A 15,414-nucleotide genomic window follows, 5' to 3' on the forward strand; every position below is an offset into this window, starting at 1 on the left:
AGCGTCTGTCCTAGGCTATGACTCCTGGGAAAATCATGAGAATTTTCATTTAAAGCATGGATTTAAAAAAATAAATTAATATAAAATAAACAATACAGTAAAATCTAACCAAACTTGCAGTAGTCATAGCCGATGACAGACTCTTTCAAATGGCATTATGGGAAAATTATGAGAAATTTCATTGTAAATATGAATTAAAAAAAGAAAATTAATATAAAATAAACAATACAGTAAAATTTGCCCAAAATTGCAGGAGTCACAGCCTAGGATGGACTCTTTCAAATTGTAGTGGACCTCTTTTGGCATTATGGGAAAATCATGAGAAATTCAATTTTAAGCATGAATAATATACATTAAAAATAATATAAAAATAAACATTACAGTGAAATTTGCCCAAACTTGCAGGAGTCATAGCCTAGGACCGATTCTTTCAAATGGTAGTGGACCTGTTTTGGCATTATGGGAAAATCATGAGAAATTTAATTTTAAGCATGAATAAAAAAATAAAATTTATATAAAATAAACAAAACAGTAAAATATTAATATATTAATATAAAACTCTCTTTCTCTCTCCCTGATGGGATTGTTATGGTATTATATCAAATAGATAATGTATTGCACAAAATCTACAGTGAGGTGAGTTATTTTAATCCGTTTTCTTCTCATTTCTGGGCTTAATGTATGTCTGAATTAATATAACCGACTGAAACGTGTCGGTCTCCCCTTCTCTGTGTTTTTCAGCGTGCTCTCCGCCTGCGCGTCTGTTTACCGTAAAATCGCGCGTATAAGCGCTTCTAAATTTAAAGCGCGGATGACTTGACTAGGAATTTCCGAAGCGCGGATAGCTAGTCTCCGGTAATCCATTGAGTATAAGCAGGGGTGTAGCAACAAATTCAGGGCCCGCTACACTCTCAAAGTCAGTGGGCCTCTATCCATGCCAGTACACAAGGAACGTGAGCGAAAAAATAAAAATCTGGATTTTCATGGGCCCCTCTCCCTACTCGGGCCCTGGGTAGTCAGGTCCACTTTTCCCCCCACTACCACGCCCATGAGTATAAGCGCCGGCACGGCCCGCGATCGCACTACGAGTCCAATGGGTATTAGAGCAGCAACGCGAACTCGAGTCCAATAAAGCATTTAAGACACAGTCAGTCACAAACAGTGCGGTATGCTAAGTGATCGATTTATGGGTCACATTAAATTAACATACGTTTGTGGTATTTCTATTTACATTATTTGTAATTTTGGTCGTCGTTGTAAAAGTATATTTACATATGAGAGACTAAAAGACCTTCCACCATCATCGACTGACAGGATGATATTTCTCAAATATTTGTTATTGGACACCTTGAAATCAAGTCATTCTGCAAAGAAAACATATGACAGGGGAAACGAAATTCATTTCAAAACAAATTTCAGGGACGACCAAAAGAAGAATAAAGGGCAGACTTTGCGCTTGGAGAAAAAAAACCCAAAACGAAAAAAAAACTGACATCAGCACAAACTTGTAACTGTAAAGCGATAACAATTATAGTTAGATCGGATCGGATACTTATCATTGAGGCACGTCATCCGCACAGCAGCGTGTGAAAGCAAATCGTGATCGGCAAATGCGCAAAATATCAGTGCCACGTTGGCCTTATCACCTTATTTTATTTAGTTTATTTTTTTACATTAAAAATATCCACTATATAAACTTATTAAGAGTGTGTAGGACGTTACATCATCAGATAATAGAAAAAAAACATGCTTAGCAATAATAAAGCCCAAGAGCGGTTCACGAACCATAGGTGAAGCATGAGAGTGGGACCTCAAATAAACCAAAAAAAATTGCGCTGAGTAAAGTAGGGGGCTAAATTCCCGCGTTTTATTTGCGGGAGCGCGAGTTTAGTCAATCCAGGCGTGAGCAGGATGTAGAAAATTCCTTAAATAAATAAATATCTAGAAATTATAACAATCACGCAATGACGTCCATGCTTAACAGATGGGAGATAAATAAATAAATAAATAAATAAAAATAATAATAGCAATAACAAGAAAATAATGCATACATTAACGAATTCAATGGTGTAACATTTGAAATTTTACATTGAAACAACGTTGAATCAACATTAATGTTGAATGGTTGTGCTAACGTTGATATTTTAGGGTTGAATCAACATAATGTCCTCAACCTTCTGCCTTTTGAATCAGCATTTTACATTTCATCACCATATAATTTCTAAAACCAGTTGGGTGGAGGAATTAAACAGTGTTTTACTTCTATTTGCAATAACTGCTTTTAATTTAACATCATGTTCTAATAGTTTCACTGTTTTAGTGTTTTTGCGATCAGATGTTGAATCAGATTGATAGTGGTGGGTAACTTTCGTTTTACTTAGCTTTACTGCAGTGATGTAAGTTTATTGTTAACACTTTGTTAACCATAGGATTTTCAAATTTTAGTGAACTATGGTTTATCAAAGGTTGAACATACGACGTTGAAACAACGTTGCTAGATCAACGTTGATTCACTTTTCAAAATCAACAGTTGATTCAACCATAACATTTAACGTTGATTCAACGTTTATTCAACGTTGAAAGGCCAGCTGGGGGTGATAGGGCAATTTTGGCATCTCCAATTCACCTGACCCGATAATGATATATGTAGGAAGGGTTTTTTTATTGTATTATTTCATGTTGCTGCACAAACGCACCACTAACGAATTAAACCCATATTTTCTTTCCAGTTTCTGGTTATATGAAGGGCCAGTTTCACAGACAACATTTGTTTGGACAGTAGGAAATGGAACAGTATAGAATTAAATTCCAAGCACCAAATTTAAATAATTCCATTCATAGCAGGACTGCGGGCGGGAGTGGCAGAAAAGCCTATGTGGTGGGCAGTCGCGAGATTAAAACAAGCGATTTTAGGTGAGAGAGGGCGGTAAGGGTCTAAAACAAGCGGGAGCGAGCAGGAGCGGGTTTAAAACAGCAGTCCGGATCAGACCTCTAGAGTGAAGCTTACAAAACTCAACCACAGGCTTCTGGCAGAGCGGCGAAACACGCAGAAACACCACGCAACTGAACATCGCTGCTCGGCACTGGGCTAGAGATGGCAGCGAATCGACACAATGAGCCGAAACAAAAATAGAATCAGCCCCAGTCAACACACGAGTATAAGCCGAGACAAAGCAGCGACAAAGCAAAACGCCAGCAAAAGAACAGAGAGCAATACAAATCAACAGGGATCCTACTAGCAGGAAACTACGAACGGACGGGCGAGAACGGCAGAACTGAGAGCAAGGTAACGCCAAGCCGCAGAAACGACCGTGCGGCAAACAAAACAGCACTTGCATATAGAGAAGGGCGTGTAGGGGGAGGTCTTATAAAGACAGGTGGACGCTGGTGATTGGTTGAGATACCAGTGATGAGCACAGGATTTACTTGCTAGAACTAGGCTGAAGCTTGTAGTTATAAAAAGTCATAAAAGTTTTGAGCTTTATATGTGATGATGTTTTATTTAAGGGTGTAGAAGTAGTTTTACACTGTAATGATTGTACTGAAGTCTCTGACACAGGCATAATTGGCAAGATATTTTTTAATAAATTAGATGGCAGCATTATTGGCTTCATAAACAGCCTAAAATGGATACATTTAAATCAGTTAAATACATGAGATAATAATACAAATAAAAATCAACAAATTATTAAAGCAAATAAAAGCTATTTGTTAAAAAATACAATAAAACTAAACAGTATATTAAACTTTTATTTTACAGCTTTCCCCATTAGATGCTGTTTTGTATTCTTCTCAGGTTTCAGTAAAATAATGTAACACTTTGGAGCAAATAAGCAAAACAGGAGGCCAAAGCTTGAAGCTAAAATAGCAAATATCTCCACAGCAGTAGTGAATTTACCAGGTGAACTGACATAGGCTGGCACAAAAGCCAACCACACTGCACAAAATATCAACATGCTAAAGGTGATATATTTAGCTTCATTAAAATTCCCAGGTAATTTGCGAGCCAGGAAGGCCAAAATAAAGCATACACAGGCTAAGAGGCCAATATACCCTAGCACACACCAGAAAGCCAGATCTGAGCCCACACTGCAGTCCAGAATGATCTTGGAGTGTTGGTACTGTGTGTTTCTGTATGGGAATGGAGGGGAGGCTATGAGCCAAGCTGTACAGATGATCATCTGGACTAAAGTGCAGCTAAAGATGATGATCCTCTGCTGCACAGGCCCGAGCCATTTCATCACATTGTTTCCAGGCCGGGTGGCTGTGAAAGCAGCCAGAACCACTAACGTTTTCCCCAGGATGCAGGAGATGCAGAGGGAGAAGGTGATGCTGAAAGCAGTGTGGCGCAGCATGCATGACCAGGACGTGGGCTCTCCAATAAAGATCAACGCACACAGGAAACACAGTGTCAAAGAGAGCAGGATAAAGAAGCTCAGCTCTGAATTGTTGATGCGCACTATGGGAGTGTTCCTGTGATAGAGAAAGACTGCAAAGACAGCTAGCGTAAAAAGGGCCCCTACCACAGATATCACAGTTAGCGTCACGCCCATTGCATCATGGGAAAGGTACTCAACAACCTTGGGGATACAAGTTGTTCCATCTGCATTGGACCAATAATCTTCAGGACATGCCATACAGTCTATTGAATCTTTGGGGGGAACAATAAAAAGGCAGCAGTATCAGCTGAAATAGAAAATCTGTAATGCAGCATAAATAATGAAAAAGATTTTGACACCAACCTGTCTGATTACTAATTTTGCCACTGTCACATGGTATACAGTCAAAGCAGCACAGAGGCTCCCCACGACGGACAGCCTTCCTGAATCCCGGAGTGCAGCTGTCACTGCAAATGGATACTGGCACCTGCTTTCAACAAGCATAACAACCAGGGGTCAGTAAAGATCAGTTCACGGCCTCTTTATGTGGTAATAATTCAGCATACATTTAAAATATAAAACAATATATGCATTTGTCATATAAAGTATAAAAAGTATAATACATGTATAATATAGTTATGATTGGTAGGCAAATTGTGGTAAATATAAATATGTACACAAGGTATACAGAATATTTATTTTCTACACTGTTGATCAATATTAAAGACATAAAAACAATGGTGAAACGTTTTTTTTATATTATTCGTCTTTGTTTATCTTTAGGGCAGCAGTGTTGTTGTTTAACAAAATATAAAAATTTTACAAAATGAAACTACAAAATACAATTTAGTACATTTGTACTAGATAAATGTTTTAAAAGGCTGAAAATGATCAAAAAAAAGAATTTGAGACAATAACAGTGTTATTTTACCGTTCATAACTGTAAAATGTTTAAATTAACGCAAGAATGCCTAAAGTAGCTGTGGCGATAATTACAGGTTATCATTGTATAGAAAAAATTACAGTATATTATAGATACTGAGATTAAATTTACATTATACATACTAAACAAATACTACCGCAAGTTTTACATTTTAGTGTTCTGTTATAGTTTAGTAAACACATGTAAAAATATGTAAAACATAAATTACAGTGCACATATGTACTAAAAAGATGTGATAAATATATGATACAATAAACGAAAAATGTGTGATACTTATCAATTTTGTTTCAATTTTTTTTTGGGGGGTTTGAACCTAGTAGTTTGTAAATACTGTGTTCCAGTCAAATACTGTGACCTGAACATACACATTATAAATGCTTCAAAATAAATAAACAAATCTTTTTACACTTTTCCTCCTGTGAACTGTCTATTGCACAGATGTATTATAAATATTTAAACGTATTTATTTGAATATGGACATATACGTATATTTAATAAAGCTTAAATATTTATAATATTTCATTTCAAAAAGTCTATACTAAATTGTTTGAAGAGACTTTACTTATTTATGCTATTTATTCTCACGTGTGTTTACCTGAAATCTTTATATTGCCAAATATCAGATTTTCGTTTGGGTGCCATTTAGTACCTAATCTGAATAATCAGTTCTTTTCTTGAATAAAATCAGGTGTGCTGCTTGTGTCAAAGTGTGCAGTGTTTCGCATCTGGTCTCCCACTCACTCACATGAAGCTGCTTGATCCAGTCTGAGGACTGACCACTCCCATCCAACTTACCTCCATTTGACCCTACAGAACTTCAACAGGAGGCATCTCATGTACTGAACTACATTCTGAGAGCAGCTTGCCTCAGTCTGATCTCCAGGCCATGTGAGAGCTATGTCATAAATGATCAGCTCTTTCCCGACCTCCTGAGCTTCATCGTACATGCCCACTTTGACCAGCTCGATATTGCCATCTCTGCCCTTCTGCCAGTTGATCAGGTCATAGGATGGGATCGAGTCACCCTTTGCATCAAAGTTCACCAACTCTCCTGAGACAGTGAAAGATACTTCTTGGAGGTAATGCTGGAGCTATAAAGCCCAAGAACAAATAGAAGTGGAACACACATCAAGTATAATGCTCATGTTTAAAAAATTCTATGATAATTCTGCCAATTTCTTATTATTAATTGTGAAATTACATGGGACAACTGGTACCTGCCACGGGAAGACTTTGGTGTTGTCTGCACAAGTGGAGTTACTGAATGGGCCTCTTCCAGGTCGGCAGGTAATGAGATTATGTAGGGAGTGAGCAATGGCATACACACCTTTATAGACATTGTAAGTAATGCGAGTGCTGGAGGTGTTCCAATAGGCTGAGTGCTGTGTTTTAATGGTCTCCTGCCCAGTGCAGAGGGGCAACTCACTACTACTGCCTGAAGAGAAGGGAGTGCAACCATAAATAGCCTCCCACAGCTCTAGAACCAGGGGGTTGGTAGGGTATCTCTCTGGGTTCACCGTCATCAGATATTCCTTCAGCCGCGGGATGTTGCCTTGCCTTATCCCAAAACCAATGGTACCACCAAGGTAGGGGTAGAAATTCCTTCCAGTGAACACAGCAGCTGTCACCCAGGCCTCACTGGCTATCCATTGGATTCCAGTTATATTCAGTTCCATGTAGTCCCGCATAAAGGGAGTGAGTTCTCCCTCAGCCGAGAATACCACCACCACTCGGGCACTGGAGCTGTTCATCACTCGGATGATTTCGATTGCCTTCTTGCTGTTATACAGCAAAGGGATCATCTCTTGGTAGGCCACACACACACCTGTACCCTCCAGCTGCTTCAGCAGGTCCTGGAGAGCAGAGCGTCCATATGCATGGTCCCCTCGCACCACTCCAATCCAAGTCCAGTTGAAATGAATCAGCAGCTTGGCAATGGCTTTTACTTGGTATGCATCACTGGGGATCACCCTGAAGAATGTGGGGAAGTCTCTCCTGTTGCTGAGGCAGGCACAGGATGAGAAGTAGCTGATCTGAAATAGAGATACATATCTCACAAACCTTTTACTATAAAATGTGCAGGGCATATTTACCATTTATACTGCAGGATTATGATGGCTGGGTTTATTATTTAGCAAGTATACAGAAACAGTGATTAAGTTAAATAAGTGTGTACATTTTTCATACTACAGTAATAGTAACAGTTTTTGGAGATTAAGAAGTATTCTGAAAATTCTAATATTCTATTTTAAAATGAATATAAAACAAATGGAACCACTTCTCAATAATAATGATCAATCATAGATTTAGAGATACATGTCTATAATATGTTAACATTCTAAAAGTAACAGTTCTAGAAGTACAGATTTTGACAGATTACAGTTATCTATTACCAATTTTGATATTTTCTTTGTTACCCTAAAGTTCATATTATTACAATCTACATTGTGCTGATTATACATTTAATAAAAAAAACAGTAGTATTCATGTAACAGATTATTCCAAACTTTTAAATATTTAATTAATTGGTATCCTTACACAATCTTCATGTACAGTTAAATACAAGCAGCAATCTTTGTCTCTCACTCACTCCCACACACACGCATGCACACATACAAATGCGCAATTAATTAAGGGTCACTGGGGTATGCAAAACATTTGACGAGGAAACATTATTTAAAAAATGATTCCACACAGAATGCTTACCATTGGGATTCTGAAAGGTTGCAATATTCTTGAAACCACTATTGACTGAGCCGACCCAGATTCACCAATGATGGCCAGCATAGGGCTAGCACCAGAACACATGGGCCGATCAGCCTCACTTGGCCCATTCATAACAGCCAGAGCTGCTCTTTGCCCTGTCAGAGGGTATGCACAGGAATCAAATATTTTATAGCCCAATGTGTGATTGGGTAACAGCTCACTACTGTTGTTAATCTCGTCTACGGCAAGTCTCATGGCCATAGCCCAGCGGAAAGCTCTGGGATCAAACCTTGCGTTGAGAGAGAGAGAGAGAACAGCAATTACAAAGTTAGTACAAATGTTTAACATCAAGGGCCAGTTTGCCAGACAATGAAGTCTTGTTTTGGACTACACAACATTTTTAACTGAAGGTTTACCATGTAAAGGAACATCATTAAAACTGGCCCCAAATATTGGTGAGACATGGATTGAAACATACATTACAATATATACAGTGCATTATCTACTGTGACTTATTAACATGCATAGGCCCAACTGTTGAATCAAAGAACAGATTAGATTTACACAGAGAAAAAACTAAATATCTTATATACCATGCACTATTTAATTTAAAACAAAGCTTAATAGGAGATTAAGATAAAACCCCACCTAACAAATTGCATTTAGACATACAGTCTCACCCATTGCACTGCACTTGTCCTGGTTTATAAGAGCAGTCCAGATCTGGCATTTCCTGATTGTAGTGCAGAGGGAAAATTCCCCCTATGACGAAGTCTCCTCTGGTCATGAAGCCTGGTTCAAAGTCATTCTGCAGGATGCACTGAGAATCTAAGGCTTTAGTAAAAGGGAGAACCAGGACCCACAAGAGAAGCAGAGTCATTCTCAGTGCCTGACTCCTTGTGGTTAGAAGACAAAGGGCAGCCAGGCATGTTTTATAGGCCGCCCTCAATCTCGGTATGTGCCAGTGTCACATGACTTCACCCACAGTTACAATCTAATGAGACATTGAAGTTTTAATATTTTCTTTATTTTATGCATTACAGGCAGTATTAAAGCAAATGTTACTTTTATGGTTATTTTTTCATTTCAGCTTAATCTATATTATGATCCTCACAATGTTCAGGCTGAGGCATGGATTTTAAAAAAATTAATATTACTATAATAATAATAAGATTTTGGGCTTAATAAGTGGCTTAAGACAGTGGGCTTAAACATGTGGGCTTACAACTGGCTTGTTTAACTGTTTAACAGCAGTTTAATACAGATTATTACAGTACTGTGGGTGGTCATAAAAGCTACGCAGTGTGTTAAATGGTGTGTGGCTTGGATGTATTTTGACCTAATAATGTATGTTTACATGTGTGCTCATAATGTTGGTATGAAAAAAAAATCAATCTATTTTAAATTCTTTCATTTAAGAGTGAAGTCAGTTTTACATTGTAATGATTGTACTGACAAGGATAGTCTTTGATTTTGTGTGGCAATGATTTCAAAATTATTTTATTACAAATGAGATCAAACACAATATCACCACAACATCTTGCTTCAATAGCTGTCCTCAAATGTATTCCATATAAATAATTTAAATAGATGTGGATCATGATAATTATCACAACAGATTAGTTTAATAAAAAAATCATAATTAAATTTTACATGATAAATGTATATGAAATGTGCAACAATTATTTTACTGCTTTCCCCATTAGATGCTGTTTTGTATTCTTCTCAGGTTTCAGTAAAATAATGTAACACTTTGGAGCAAATAAGCAAAAAAGGAGGCCAAAGCTTGAAGCTAAAATAGCAAATATCTCCACAGCAGTAGTGAATTTACCAGGTGAACTGACATAGGCTGGCACAAAAGCCAACCACACTGCACAAAATATCAACATGCTAAAGGTGATATATTTAGCTTCATTAAAATTCCCAGGTAATTTGCGAGCCAGGAAGGCCAGAATAAAGCATACACAGGCTAAGAGGCCAATGTAGCCCAGCACACACCAGAAGGCCAGATCTGAGCCCACACTGCAGTCCAGAATGATCTTGGAGTGTTGGTACTGTGTGTTTCTGTACGGGAATGGAGGGGAGGCTATGAGCCAAGCTGTACAGATGATCATCTGGACTAAAGTGCAGCTAAAGATGATGATCCTCTGCTGCACAGGCCCGAGCCATTTCATCACATTGTTTCCAGGCCGGGTGGCTGTGAAAGCAGCCAGAACCACTAACGTTTTCCCCAGGATGCAGGAGATGCAGAGGGAGAAGGTGATGCTGAAAGCAGTGTGGCGCAGCATGCATGACCAGGAAGTGGGCTCTCCAATAAAGATCAATGCACACAGGAAACACAGTGTCAAAGAGAGAAGGATAAAGAAGCTCAGCTCGGAGTTGTTGATTCGCACGATGGGAGTTCCTCGATGGTGTAAAAATATTGCCAGAACAGCAATTGTTAAACAAGACCCAGCAATGGCTGTCACCATAAGGACAATGCCCATTGTATCCCTATGGGAGAGGAACTCAATTATTTTGGGGATGCAAGCTGTTCCATTGGTATTGGACCAGAATTCTTCAGGACAAGCCATGCAGTCTATTGAATCTTCAAAAACAAATGCAGAGTAAATTAAATATTATTTTATACATTTATTGTACACTGTGCATATATATTTTTGATTTATGCACCATAATAATTTTTATAACTGAGCACTTCCATCCAAAAACATACAAACCATTTCTCTCTTTTACTTACATAAAAAAATGTTCTTTATTCTCACTTATATTTCTTAATTCATGAAGACACTTACAATAACAATTTCAAATAGTAAAGAAAATAATAGATTTCTCACAAATGAGAGAAATATGAAGTATGTGAAAGTGAAGGGCTCATACTGCATATATATTTTTATTTTATTTTTTGGTCCATGTAATAGCTGCATTATCTGCCATGCAAAATAAACCTTTGTATTTTGTGTATACTTTGTTCTCATCACTGTGTCAGTTTGTGAACCAATAGAACGGAACCAATAGAAATTGTACAAAATGACTTGAAGAAAATATTTTTCTATTGACTTTAATAAAAAAGGTTTTCAGTTGTTTCTTTTTGTTAAATTTGCCATTTTGGACATACAGTGATTTTATGCAATGATTAGTACCTGCACAGTTTTTTTTTACTTACTATTTGCACATGGATAAATTAATATTATACTAATGCATGTTCCGATACCTGTCTGATTACTAATCTTGCCACTGTCACATGGTACACAGTCAAAGCAGCACAGAGGCTCCCCATTACGTGTAGCCTTCCTAAATCCTGGAGTACAGCTGTCACTGCAGACAGATAACGGGGCCTGTTAAAAACACACACACACAGCGGTCAATAAAAAAGTAAAATTTGAATGAAGTCAGTTTTTATATATTTGATATATAGTGCTATCCTATTAATTCTCCTAATGGATAATTTACAATACATTTTTGCACAATTGCATGTTGCATTATACTGTATAGTAGCTAGCCAATTTATCAAGAAATTTCCTTTATCTTTTTATCTAGTCAAAAATGTTTTATCACATTTTCTCCACACTGTCAGTGTGTTTAGACTTATTACAAGTACATTTAGTTTTACATTTGTTTATCAACAGATGGCACTCTAGTACAAAACACTATAACCACCTTGCCTTGCTCTGATTACCAGGCCACACAATTGCTTGATCCTGGATCACCAGCTCTCTCCCAGCATCGCGTGCACCGTCATAAAGACCCACTTTGACAAATTCAATGTCTCCATTTGAGTGTCTTTGCCAATTTATCAGATCATATGAAGGAATTGAATCTCCTCTGGCATCAAAGTTGATTTTTTCACCAGAGACTGAGAAAGACACCTCCTGAAGATAATGCTGAAGCTGTTATTTTGAATGAGGGAGGGGTTACAAATAAAATATTATTAGTATGTATTTCCTTATATTTACATACATTATATACATACTGTAAGTTTGTTGACATTTACCACCAATTATTATAAATAGGAATTTAATTTTTTAAATGATTATCAGATAAACTATGGTGGTGTCATAGTTCCCAAAGTGTAATTTAGAATAAAGAGAAGAGACATAAATAGAGAATAAATAGAATAGAGCCTGGTAATACTAAACTGAAATAATTTACCTGCCATGGATGTATATTACTAATGTCTGGACATGACAAATTCTCAAAAGGCCCATTTCCAGGCACACACTGAAATAGATTATGTAGGGAGTAGGCAATGGCATGCACTGCTTTGTACACATTATAAGTGACACGAGGGCTAGAGGTGTTCATGTAAGCTGAGTGCTGATTGCTGAGGGTCTCCTGCCCTGTGCAGAGGGGCAGCTGAGTGCCAGTGCTGGAAGGGAAGGCTGAGCAGCCATACAGAGCCCCCCACAGTTCCTGCACCAGGGGGTTTGAGGGATACCTCTGTGGGTTCACCGTCGTCAGATATTCCTTCAAGCTTGGCACATATCCTTGACGGACAGCGAATCCAATTGTACCGGCTAAGAAAGGGTATGTCTCTGCTAATATTGAGGCAGTGACCCAGGCCTCGCTGGCTATCCACTGGATCCCTGTGATGTTTTGATGCATGAATTCACTTAGGAAAGGGTAGAATTCCCCTTCGCCAGAAAACACAACCACCACCCTTGCTGTGGACTTTCTCATCACGTTCAGGATCTCAAGAACCCTCTCTCGTCTGAAATCTTTGGGGATCATCTCATGATATGCCAGACAGATGTCAGTGTTTTCTATCTCTCGCTTCAGCCCTTGTAAAGCAAACCTGCCGTAATCGTGGTCTTCGGTGACCACGCCTATCCACGTCCATCCAAATCTTCTTAAGAGTTGAGCGACAGCTTTCACTTGGTAATCATCGCTTGGGACTACTCTGAAAAACGTTGGGAACTGTTTTCGATCACTGAGACAAGAGCAGGTTGAGAAATAGCTTATCTGAAAAAAACAAACATACATAAAAAAACAGACATTTTACCCATAAAGCCCAGATGTTAGAACTCTGTATATGTAATATATGTACTGAATGTAAATAGGTAAATGGGTTGAAAAGATTTTAGATGCTAAAACACACTTTTAAACTGAGCTTGTATAGCCAGAGGTCACATTAACACAAAATTCACAACTATGCAATCATGATATTCATTGTTCATCACTTCATTCATTTAAGTAAAGGACAGAGTGCTGGCAGGAACTTTTCATATATTTTAGAGGGTCTCTCACACATCATCAGTCATTATGGTCTATACATATGCTTTGTAAAAAGCTTACAATACTTTACACTTAATGTGATTGATACGCATATAAAATAGAACGTGCACCGGGGGCATATTTAACACAATTTCTACACACACGCATAACATTATTCAAGCATATGCAAAACAAGATAGGAATACTCCTTACCATAGGTATTTTGAAAGTCTCCATTGTTCGAGAGACAACAATGGATTGAGAAGAACCAGATTCTCCAATGATGCCGAGCAATGGGCCCCCACCAGAACAAGTAGAGCTTTGAGCACTCTCTTGATCATTCAGTACAGCCAGGACTGCCCTCTGAGCTGTGACTGGGGTGGCACAGGAGTCAAAGATCCTGTAGCCTAATGTGTGGTTGGGTAGCAGGTCTGTATTGTTGTTGATCTCATCTATGGCAAGACGCATGGCAAGAGCCCAGCGAAATGCTCTGGAATCAAACCTGCAGTTAATTATAGAACATACAATTGTTACTAATGGCAAACTATATTACATATTGCAAGAAATGTAAAAAAGGAATAAAAACACAGAAACCATTAACAAAATCACAAATTACATCTTCACATTAAAAGCTCTAACCCTTGACATTGTGCTGCTGAAGGTTTGTTTGTGTAATCAGTTGTTGGTAGTTCCACTCTGTAATGCAAAGGGAAGATTCCTCCTATTGTGATATCTCCATCTGCCATAAATGCAGGCTGATCAAAGTCTCCCTGCGCTGAGCATTTGAATGGAGCAGATGTAGCTGTGCAGGTGAGAAAAGTCACGGGAAGAAATAGATAAATCATAATGACCACTTCCACAACGACAAAAGCAGCTCTGCCTTGCTTTTATATAGGAGGCTTGACTTCCATCCTATTGTGATTGGTATCTCCCTGGGTCACACTGTTAGTCAGGTGATAAAACACTACCCATCTTTCGTACACGCTTAGTCAGACAAGAATGCACCAGAAAACAAATCTGATAAATATATTTTTATTATAGTTGACAGAATCTTTATATTTAAAAATGAATTACAAGATTAAAAGTAACAGTAGCTATTAATAGGACATAACATAATTTAAACTTAAAATGTATTTTTGGCTAAAAAATGTGTTTGCAATTCACTTTTCAAAAGACAATCAGTGATGCGATTTTTAGTTTAGCAGGTGTGCAAATTTATTTTTAGCTACAAGGTTAATTTGTTCATGGAATCTTATAACCACAAATTAGGAAAAAAAGCAAACAAACACAAAGACACACACAAAAATAACAGCTGTAATCAATAGTACAAACTACATGACTGACTAAATACATGGACATATGTCCTGACTTTAGGGCAGTTTCTTCTGCTAGTGTTAATCTGCAGTGCTCTTTTGTCCATATTTGGAACTAACAAAGTTTCATACAGTGTCAGAAACCACATACACTGCCTGGCCAAAAAAAAGATTTCCACCAAAAATATTTGGTTGAACCGCCTTTAGCCTTGATTGCGGCACACATTCACTGTGGCATTGTTTCAGTAAGCTTCTGCAATGTCACAAGATTTATTTTAATCCAGTGTTGCATACATTTTTACCAATATCTTGCATTAATGATGGTAGAGTCTGACCACTCTGTGGTGAACAATCCATGTGTGAAAATGATGATCTCATGCTCCCTGAACCACTCTTTCACAGTTCCAGCCCCATGAATCCTGGCATTGTCATCTTGGAATATGCCCCTAGCATCAGGGAAGAAAAAATATTCAGTATATTCAGCTGACCTCATGTTTTTACCACATACTGTTGCTGAACCCAGACCTGACCAACTGCAGCAACCCCACATCATACTCAGGTGGTGACTTTTTTTAGGCCAGGCAGCATATCTATATATTTTAGAGATTAAAAGTTTGAAGAATGTGATGATTTAGGCAGCCCGTTTGCACAATAATAATTTCTATAGGCTTACTTTTTAGCAACATTAGACTTGTAACTCCTGTGTTAATTCAATGGAGCAACCTAAATGACACCCAAAAATGTGTGGCTTTCAGACAAAATTTGGGGTAAGGACAAATTGTGTACATTTCAATTCCTGCCTATTCTATGAATTAAACTTGCAAACTTGCAAAACAGAATATTGGTTCATTGATGACATGAA

The 15,414-nt window shown here is 37.9% G+C and overlaps 2 protein-coding genes across 2 annotated transcripts; both read right to left on the bottom strand.

Moving 5' to 3' along the window:
• Positions 1-3,568: 3,568 nt before the first annotated feature.
• Positions 3,569-9,003, bottom strand: LOC103044641 (extracellular calcium-sensing receptor-like). The gene is made up of 6 exons (XM_022679817.2): positions 8,709-9,003; positions 8,029-8,317; positions 6,540-7,355; positions 6,189-6,413; positions 4,743-4,866; positions 3,569-4,651 (listed from the first exon to the last, which is right to left on the bottom strand). The coding sequence occupies exons 1-6, from the start codon at positions 8,906-8,908 to the stop codon at positions 3,750-3,752; spliced, it is 2,556 nt and encodes an 851-aa protein (XP_022535538.2). The 5' UTR covers positions 8,909-9,003; the 3' UTR covers positions 3,569-3,749.
• A 527-nt stretch (positions 9,004-9,530) lies between these two features.
• On the bottom strand, positions 9,531-14,100 carry LOC103044334 (extracellular calcium-sensing receptor-like). The gene is made up of 6 exons (XM_022679814.2): positions 13,879-14,100; positions 13,453-13,741; positions 12,178-12,987; positions 11,691-11,915; positions 11,240-11,363; positions 9,531-10,615 (listed from the first exon to the last, which is right to left on the bottom strand). The coding sequence occupies exons 1-6, from the start codon at positions 14,082-14,084 to the stop codon at positions 9,711-9,713; spliced, it is 2,559 nt and encodes an 852-aa protein (XP_022535535.2). The 5' UTR covers positions 14,085-14,100; the 3' UTR covers positions 9,531-9,710.
• Positions 14,101-15,414: the final 1,314 nt, after the last annotated feature.

The sequence above is a fragment of the Astyanax mexicanus genome, chromosome 9 (genome assembly GCF_023375975.1).
Source record: "Astyanax mexicanus isolate ESR-SI-001 chromosome 9, AstMex3_surface, whole genome shotgun sequence".
Taxonomy (NCBI): Eukaryota; Metazoa; Chordata; class Actinopteri; order Characiformes; family Acestrorhamphidae; genus Astyanax; species Astyanax mexicanus.

Coding starts and splice junctions, on each gene's coding strand:
- LOC103044641 (XM_022679817.2), bottom strand. CDS start 8,908: ATGACTCTGCTTCTCTTGTGGGTCCTGGTTCTCCCTTTTACTAAAGCC. Junction 8,318..8,708: donor GGACAAGTGCAGTGCAATGG/GTGAGACTGTAT, acceptor TCTCAACGCAAG/GTTTGATCCCAGAGCTTTCC. Junction 6,414..6,539: donor CCAAAGTCTTCCCGTGGCAG/GTACCAGTTGTC, acceptor TGGGCTTTATAG/CTCCAGCATTACCTCCAAGA.
- LOC103044334 (XM_022679814.2), bottom strand. CDS start 14,084: ATGATTTATCTATTTCTTCCCGTGACTTTTCTCACCTGCACAGCTACA. Junction 12,988..13,452: donor AGACTTTCAAAATACCTATG/GTAAGGAGTATT, acceptor TGTTTTTTTCAG/ATAAGCTATTTCTCAACCTG. Junction 10,616..11,239: donor CAAGATTAGTAATCAGACAG/GTATCGGAACAT, acceptor TTGTTTTTGAAG/ATTCAATAGACTGCATGGCT.